The following is a 9,394-nucleotide window of genomic DNA, read 5'->3' on the forward strand; positions in this document are numbered from 1 at the left end:
TATCTGAAAACTTTTTGTCTAAAATAGCTTATAATGGAATTAGGGACAATTTTTAAAATAGCCGAAATTTGTTTTTTTCGAAATATCTAGTAAGCCATGAACTTTTTCAAAAATCTGAAAGGCGCATGTTTATGACCCCACAAAACTGCAATTCTTTCCCCATTTAACCGACTCTCTATCGCCAGTAGTTTCCGAGATACCCAGATTCCATAGAGAACATCGTAGGAAACTCACCCTGTATATGCCACAGCAGAACGCACTCTTCAAGATTCATTTTATAATAAGATAATACGACTGCACCGCACTGAAATTTGTTTTAAACTAGAATATTATTTTGTACCTAAAAAAAGTATGCCAAAAGAGTATCTCGATAGTATTCGACTGTAATTCTTTATCCCGTATACAGAATCTCGCATACAGTATCCTCGTCTGAAAGAGCTCTAATACTTAAAAGTATGAACAAATTCGAGACAATTCCTTAAAATAGTAAGTGAGTTTTTGTATAACGTTTTTAAATTTGACATTTTTACCGTTTGGATTATTTTTTAAAGAATATGGTGTAGAAAAAAACTGAAAAAAAACTATAGTTACTGTTTTTAAAAAGTAGTACCAATGTGATGACTAAGCATTCTTTGAGAAATTCTCACCAGAAATTACTTAAAAGGTTAGTTGAACGTACAAAGCAAGTTAGCATAAAGGCAGGCGGCCACTGCGAGCGTAACTAAACTAAGCTGAGAATATGAAAACAAACGGTAATTAAATAGGAACTCCACTGAGAACGATTTTCGCTCAGTAGTCAGCTAAGTTTTCGTATTGTATCTGTCATATTGAACCTGTCACGAACTAAAACGAGCGAAACTAAAATACTATTCGAATCTTCGTTCATATATTTTCGTTTTGTTTCGCTCAAGTAGCCGCTGACGCATTAAAAAGTATGGAAGCTGATTTTTACAAATCTTATCTTCGCTTAGTTTAGTTTCGCTCGCAGTGGCCGCCCCCCTTAAACCTTTCAAACCATACGGTATATGACTTTAATACTTTACCCTGAAAGAGCAAAATTAGCAAATAAGCTAGTGAATAGCTTAGAAACATGTTTGTCTGACTCGGTTGGTGTTTTATCTGGAAATAATCCGTCTCCTACAGGGAAAAGGTACTGTAAATCATCAGCATGGCATACACCTACAATAAAAGATTAGTTTGTAATAATGAAACAAATAGGTCAGTAGAAATAGTTAACTTGTGTCTATAAGTATATTGTTTATGATATGCAAATATTGTATGAAGTTTCTCAAAACTCTTCTCTAACTTCTCTCAAAACTCAAAAGCTTCACTACGATACAGAACTATTTATAACTAATTTTGGATATTCAATGTTAAGTATTTGAGAATCGGTAGTTTTCACTTATAAATTAAAATATTCTATTACTTTCAGTTCTCTTTTTACTTACCATAATCTTCCTCACCACCGCCAAAGATTTTACTGAAACTAGCAACTCCTCTATGACTGAACATATAATAATATACAGGGTCCTTAGTGAATTTTCTATGTAGTTGCACGGTTTCGTCCGCACAGTTGAGGAACCAGCCATCAGTATACATCTAAAAATTTAAAATAATTTAGTTTTTAGTTTTTATTAATAATGTGTTCATGTTGGAAGTGAGCGAAGAATTTTTATGGCACCCTCTATATGTGTTTCGCATGTCTATACAGGGTGTTTCAATAAACATGTGCCATCTCTAGTGAGGAGATTCCTCACGTAAAAATAAGATTTATTTTTCATATCAACATATGTCCAATTTTGCTTTGTTTCGTAGCTACAGGTGTTTAAATCTTATTTTTTTTTCGATTTACTATAGTTTTCTTCCAAGTGGTTTTAATGATTCGAATTAAATTTGAGGGTAAAGTATAAACAATATATTATTTAACAACTATACTTACATCTACCAATTCATTTCTCTTAGACCAATCGATTTTTTCATTTTTAAAATAAAATTTCTTTATTTCTTTTGTAATGAGGCTGACATTATGAGCAGTCTTTTCGTATATCAAGCTTACGGGAACAATTTTGTCAAATTCTTTATTTAGTTCTTCCAAAAGTTGATCATTACGTATCAAACCTAAAACAAATTCCTCGTTTATTTTTCTAGTTCCAATTATTTATCTTCTAATTATTTAGCTTTTTTGATTTTTCTTTCAGGTGTTTTTCTATACATAAGATGAGTCTTAAATAAGTGCAAATATTTTTAGGGCTGTTAGATCCTGATACATACGGAAATGTGTTGGTACACGGACGGATCCAAAAACGAAAAAGGATCTGGAGCAGGAATTTACTGCAGCAGTCCAAAGACTGAGATCTACTACAGTCTTGGAAAACACACCACGATCTTCCAAGCTGAGCTATATGCTATTGAAACCTGTGTGCAACTGCTGGTAGAACAGCAATACACCGGGAAAACAATATGCATATTTTCGGATAGTCAAGCCGCGCTGAAAGCACTTGAGGCAACGAAAAGCACGTCAATGACGATTCTTCATTGTAAGAAACTACTCAATATACTGGGAGATAGAAACAAAGTGTCGCTAATATGGATACCGGGACATGTCGGCCTAGAGGGAAATGAACGTGCTGATTCCCTCGCCAAAATTGGTGCAGGCTCGCCATTCGTGGGCCCAGAACCGACACTTAGCGTTCCTAAAAATCTCGCAAGAGACAGGCTCTGTGAAAGGGTTAGGGGTGCGACGTTCCGGGACTGGAATGACAGTCCCGGAATGGAACATGCCAAGAAAATCCTAGCAGGGCCATCCAAACATAGAACAGGAGAACTCCTAAAGGCCGGTAGGAATTGAGCGCGTACGCTCGCTTAGTGTACACGGGCCACTGCCGGCTGAGATCTCACCTACAGAGGATGAGACTGGTGGAAGACGCCGAATGCCAACTCTGTATGAAAGATGACGAAACAATGAAGCACGTTATGTGTACCTGCCCCGCTGGGGGCAGGACCAGGTTTGAGATGTTTGGCAAACCCATGCTAGACCTATCAGACCTAGGAGACATATCGCCCTCAGACATAACGGCCTATATTAGGAGGCTGGGTCTTAAGGGTGAACTTTGACGCTCTTGTAAATTAGAGCGTGTAGAAACTGTAGAAACTGAGCCACAATAGGCCCTCGCGGCCTCAGTGGAGGGTCCCCCCATGGGACCCACTCTTAGTCAATACAAAAAATAGATCCTGATAAAAGAAACATATTTTCTCTTACAGTTTTTCGAATAAGTCCAAAATGGTCCAAAATAACCGAGTTATTTTACTTTGAAAACTTGTTGATTTTTTGCTTAAATTTCGAGAACCAGTGGATTTTTAAAGGGTTTTCTTTCTTGTAAATTTATTTTACTTCTTATGTTGCCATATTATCAAGAAATTATGTTTTTTAACTAAAGACTAAAAAAATTCCAAAAAAAATTTCAAATTTTAAAAAAAAAATATCATCATCATTTTCAGCTTATTCAACCATTTTCAATTATGGTGTAGCCTCCCTCACATATTTAGATTTAGATACTCTTTTTGTAGTTGGGCTGGGTTTGGCTTGGTTTGGTTTGGTTATCCCATCTCAGGTTCGGTCTTCTTTTAGGTCTCTTAGTTCCTCGTGGTTACCATGATGTCATTTTGTGGTCCATCTGTTGTCCGTCCATCTTGTCTGTCCATTGCCACTTGAGGGATTTGACTCTGTTGATGACATCTCTTACATGGGTCTTTGTAGTATCCACTCTATTATTTTACGATTTTTTGGTTATTTCCAGCATATTTCGTTCCATTGAGCGTTGTGACCTGCAGTTTCCTTATGAGGTCTGTTTCAAGTGTCCAGGTTTTGCATGCATAGGTCATGACTGATAGTACACATTGGTAGAATGTTTTCTTCTTTAGATAAAGTGGAATTCTAGATTTGAATATGATTGAATTTCTTCGTTTCTTCTATAAGTACTCCATGCTAAATTCTTCAGGACTATTGGCAATTAGGACTATGTCATCAGCGAATCTTAGATGATTGATTTGGTTTGGTTTGTAGTCCAGTTGACAGAAGATTTCTTCTAGTGTTGCTGTAACAGTTTTGGCGATAACGCGTCTTCCTGTGGTACTCATTTACCAGTTGGAAACTCTGGGGTTGTTTTACTCTTGCTTTGACTTCTTTGTATATATTGGCAAAAGTTTCTATATAAGGCCTGGTAGTTTCTATATAGGCCTTGTGTCCCTAGGGCCTCTATTATTGCCTTAGGATATATAAATATAGCCGAAAGAAGTATATAAATGCTATGGCTAGTGGAAGTTTGTATTCTTTTGTTGGATCGACTGATAGTTTCTCTTAGTGTACGTATGTGATCAAAAATATTTGCACCTATTTAAGTATCACCCTGTATAATAAGAAAAAGGAACCGATTATACGCCGCAGAATGCTGACAACGGATTTATGGAACGGCAGAGGCGTTTTAATCTACCCTTGTAGAATTAGCCTTATACATTTAGCATAAGGATTACTCAAATGACATACTTTATATTAAACCTGTTAAAGTTCTGTTTGATAAAATTGAAATACATACCTGCAGCTCTGAGAGCTCCATCGTTTTTAGTTATTCCCACTATCATAGGTACCGGTGCACTCTTTCCCTTTTTAACTGCCTCAACTGGATGTTCCGTTAAGAAGGCACCTTCAACGTCAGGCTCTACAGTGGGCTTAAATGGTATCATGGGATCAAAATCCCATTTCTGAAAAAAAAAATCATAATAACTAAAGTAATTTTCTAACCTTTTGTGGTGTAGTAGCTGAAATAATATTTTCGAAATTAATTGTCAATATAAGCATGTTCTTTTAATATAAACATGCTGTTTTTATCGAAAAAATAGTATAAAGTTAGAGCATATATAGAGGGTAGCCATTAGGATGAGAAACTCCAATATCGTCGTTGTTATCGAAGATATGATTTTTTTATATAAATGTTGCATGATTTATAAAGTGTATATCTCCAAAATATTTTGTTGTATACAAGGTGTCCCCAAGTTATTGAGCTTACTTATTGAGCTGGAAAAAGAGGCAGAAAATATCAAGTGGGACATCCTGGGAATCAGCGAAGTAAGATGGAAAGGAGAAGATCTGATAGAACTTCAATGGGAAAACATGTTCTACTATAAAGGTACGTCTCCTGAAAAGATAAGCGGTATAGGATCTCTTATCAAAAAAGAATAGAAATACTAAGTAGTGAACATAACAGGTATCTCAGATAGAGTGGCAAACCTAACAACTGTCAGAGAAATATTGCTTACAAGTGGTACAAACATACGCTCCAACAACTCGGACGAGAAAGTAGAAGAATTCTATAATGGAATTAACCAAGCACTGGACAGCAACAATAGTCATTTCAAATATCTAATAGGAGACTTCAACGTAAAGGTAAGAGAACAAAAAGAACAAGAACAACAACTAGGAAACTTTGTAATTGGGGAACGAAATGAGAGAGGAAAGAGACTTGTACAATACGCATATTATCAGAACCTGTTCATGGCCAAAGAATACTTTAAGAAGAACACAAATAGAAAATGGACATGGCAAGCTCCTAATGGTGTAACTAGGAATGAAACTGACTTCCCATTTTAACTATAAAATAAATATAACACACAGATAAACACAGTATAAGATGTGAGCGTTCTTGGTTTTGTCGCAACAAGTTTCGAACAGGCTGTGACCACATACTCGTCAGAACCAGAATAGTCCTTGACATTCGACTAGAAAGACTAAAACTGATTACTACAGAAATAAAACCTAGAGCAAACACCAACACACTAAAAGAAAGATCCAGTGAAAATGAACAGCTGCTGGACAGCAGGCTGCCTGAAGAAGAAACAAACACATAACAGCTCATGGACACTGTAGTAACTGTGCAAAAGAAATCGGGGGCCAACAACGGCGTAACAAATATAATAAATAGATAATAAATTGACTGATGAGACAAATGCACTTCTCAAGAAAAGAAGAGAAATGAAAACCGAGAGCAACATACATAGAATAGAATACACAGAATTATGTAAGGCAATAAGAAAGTGAGAATACAGAAAATATGAAAAACTACAATGAAAAACTTTCAAAGTGCAATTGAAAACAGAAAAATCTATAAGAACGCTAAGAAATCCCTCATGATCGGAAAGAGGCAGTAACACACAACATCAGAATTGATTGAACAGACAAAAACGAAATAATAACAAGGTTCTACAGCGACCTATATAAAGCCCCAGAAAACATACATGAAGAAGAAAGACTGCCCCCCTACCAGAAGCCGACGGCGACGCCCTAGAACTTCTCGTGGGAGAAGTAGAAAAGGAGCTCAAGATATGAAAAAAGGAAAAGCAGCAGGGGATGACGAAATAACAGCTGAATTACTTAAGTGCGCTGGTAGGAGGACTTGGAAAGTCCTAGCAAATATATCACTGTCTAAGCAGAAAACATATACCAAGACCGGAATAGAGCCAATATAATTCTATAATTCGCAAGAAAGGCAGCAATGAAGACATCAGAAACTATTGACCAATAAGCCTTCTACCAGTAACATACAAGATATTTACAAAAATAATAAACAACAGAATACAAAATACGCTACAATTTGCCTGGTAATATAGGGTGAGTCTCAAATAAGTGCAAATATTATTAGGGATTTTATATTTCGACCCCAGAAACAAAATTGAGAACCTCATAGAGTCTATGAGGTTTAATTCGCGATTTTTTTTTAATTTGGAATTTTTTGGAAATTTTTTAGTTTGGTTTGGTTTGATAAATAATGAACTAATTATTTATCATTAATTAGAGTTTATGTTGGAAATAAAAAAAAAATTATTACTTACCATAAATATCGTATCCTTTTTAATAATATCCATTGCATCAGCCTTTCGTAAACACTCTACCATGTTTTTGGAATTATCAGTTGGACAATCCAGAGACTTTGCAAGTTGTTTAGAGTGCTCAATATTTTCATTTTTGGGTGCCGAAGCCCACACGCAAAGAGCTGTTCCACTCATAGCTATGACTCGATGAAACAAACCTGAAATAGAATTTTCCAATTATAACAAAAATTCCATGCGTTCCCGAAATAAAGGGTTTTGACAGACAGACGGATGGACGGACAACAAAGTGCTCCTAGAGTTCCGTTTTTTCATTTTTTTTCCTTTTTTTCCGTTCAGTTAATTTTTAATTTACCTCGGCTCATAGGTGATACCATATGATAATGCACGCTGGACCCACCGGCAGATTCTCCAAAAATAGTGACACTATCCGGGTTACCCCCAAAGGCCTTGATGTTTCTTTGTATCCATTTCAAAGCTAAGTTTTGATCTTTAAGGCCATTATTTCCTGGCACTATTCCATCTCCTGTACTGAGAAACCCTAATGCGCCTGAAAATAATATGTTTTATAAAGTTGAAATTTGAAATCTTTGGGGGCGCAAAACCCTGTTCGGAACCGCGTTTTGTTAATCATGTAGTACCATGTTAGTATCATTAAGAGTTGATTTAACCATGTTAGTGTCATCATTTCAGATTAAAACTGATGATTTTAATCTTCCGCTGATGATGCTATTGTGGTGAACTATAGTTACACATTACATTTTGCAATTTTTACACAGTTTTATACAATGATATATTGCAATTTGCAAAGACAATGTTATGGAAAATTATTTAGCTTATTTATTATTAATTTTTTTCACACTATACAGGGTGAGTCTTAAATATGTGCAAACATTTTTAGGTATACTTTATTTTGACCCTAGAAACATGATTATGAGTTTTTTTCCACAAAAAAAATTGAAAATTTGACATTTTTTAAAAAACTTTTTGGATTGAACAACTGAATATGGCAACATAGGTAGTAGATTAAATTTACCAGAAAAAAAGCCGGAAAAAAACTAGTGGTTTTCAAAATTTAAGCAAAAATATTTCTTTTTTTGGAAATTTTCAAAGTAAAATAACTCGGTAATTTTGGAGTTATTTTGAAAAACGGTAAAGAGAAAATATGTTTCTTTTATCGAGATCTACCAGCCCTGTAAATATTTGCACTTATTTAAGACTCACCCTGTATATTCTGAATTATATTGTATTTGTTGTTTACGTTAAGTTTTCTTTAAGCACGGTCTAAATTTGTGTCAGGTTTAAGAAACATTAGTAAGCATACTGTACCTATCTAAAATTATTTTTGTGGATAACATTAATTTTTATCACGTTTTATGCGACAATTATTGATATAGAAAATGTATATAAACTAGCGTAAATGTTGGAAACATGTGTGGTTTTACTAAGAAGCAATGAATGTTATTGGTTTTTCTAAATGTGATAGTCAATGATTGAGTAATAAGTAATAAAAGTCAGTTAATTTTTCGAATTATACCCACATTATAAAAAATATCTCATCAATAATTTAGAACATGATAGGCGATTAAATTTTCCAATAAATCGCTAATTTTCAATAAAAACAAATAGGACAAATAAAACGATTGGTGAAAGAACCTTCTATCGAAACACAAGGAAATCCACAAGATGGAGTAACCTTTCCCCTACTGTACAGCTCGGATGAAGTGGATGAACTACTAGACAAATTAACTCTAGCGGGAATACACTGAATTTGGTATGCAGATGGCAGAGTCATAATCGCACGGGGGAAACATGAACGCACCCTCTGTAATATTATCCAAAGAGGAATCCGTATCACTGTCATGGTGCAGAACTGTCGAACTGAGCATCAACTCAGATAAAACCGCGGTAGTGCCATTCACCAGAATGCGAGAGCGGATTCCAGTGTAAAGTGGTAGTTGGAGGAGGGTTTTTTTGGCCGGTAAGAATCCGGCACTACCCAATTGTGGATGTCTTATCGTCGGTATACAAGAGAAAGTGACCAAGTCCAAATTTTCGTAAATTTTATTTTTTAACAATATACTATTTAAAACGCCATATATATTTTTACAAAAAAAGTTTATCAACTCCATTTTTTTTGTAGGTACATAAACTGCACATGTGATATTACACAATTTAACTCCATATGTAAAAAAAAATCAGTAAATTTCTATGGAACAGGCATATTAAAAACATTACCAGCAAAGCCACAGAGACTCATGATATTATACAGGGTGGTCCGAACTGTATTCCGGAAACTTCGGCAGCATATTCTGCAGATCAAAATAAGTAAAAAAGTTCGTATAAATGTATGTCCTAAAATGCTTAGTTTCGGATATACAGGGTGTAGAAGTTTCATTTTTATTTCGATTTTTTCCAAATAATTTCTGCAGTAACGTCAATATTTGGATGAAAATTGGTGTCTGGAAGTTTTTTGACATGAGAAATTTGATTTTGATGTCAATATGACTCCTAC

At 35.0% G+C, this 9,394-nt stretch overlaps 1 protein-coding gene across 1 annotated transcript; it reads right to left on the reverse strand.

Moving 5' to 3' along the window:
- Positions 1 to 1,018: 1,018 nt before the first annotated feature.
- Positions 1,019 to 8,674, reverse strand: LOC115881233 (venom carboxylesterase-6-like). The gene is made up of 7 exons (XM_030898649.1): positions 8,536 to 8,674; positions 7,235 to 7,429; positions 6,883 to 7,079; positions 4,593 to 4,758; positions 1,940 to 2,118; positions 1,449 to 1,599; positions 1,019 to 1,179 (listed from the first exon to the last, which is right to left on the reverse strand). The coding sequence occupies exons 1-7, from the start codon at positions 8,672 to 8,674 to the stop codon at positions 1,040 to 1,042; spliced, it is 1,167 nt and encodes a 388-aa protein (XP_030754509.1). The 3' UTR covers positions 1,019 to 1,039.
- Positions 8,675 to 9,394: the final 720 nt, after the last annotated feature.

The sequence above is a fragment of the Sitophilus oryzae genome, unplaced genomic scaffold (assembly GCF_002938485.1).
Source record: "Sitophilus oryzae breed Bouriz unplaced genomic scaffold, Soryzae_2.0 scaffold_1707_pilon_pilon, whole genome shotgun sequence".
Lineage (NCBI taxonomy): Eukaryota > Metazoa > Arthropoda > Insecta > Coleoptera > Curculionidae > Sitophilus > Sitophilus oryzae.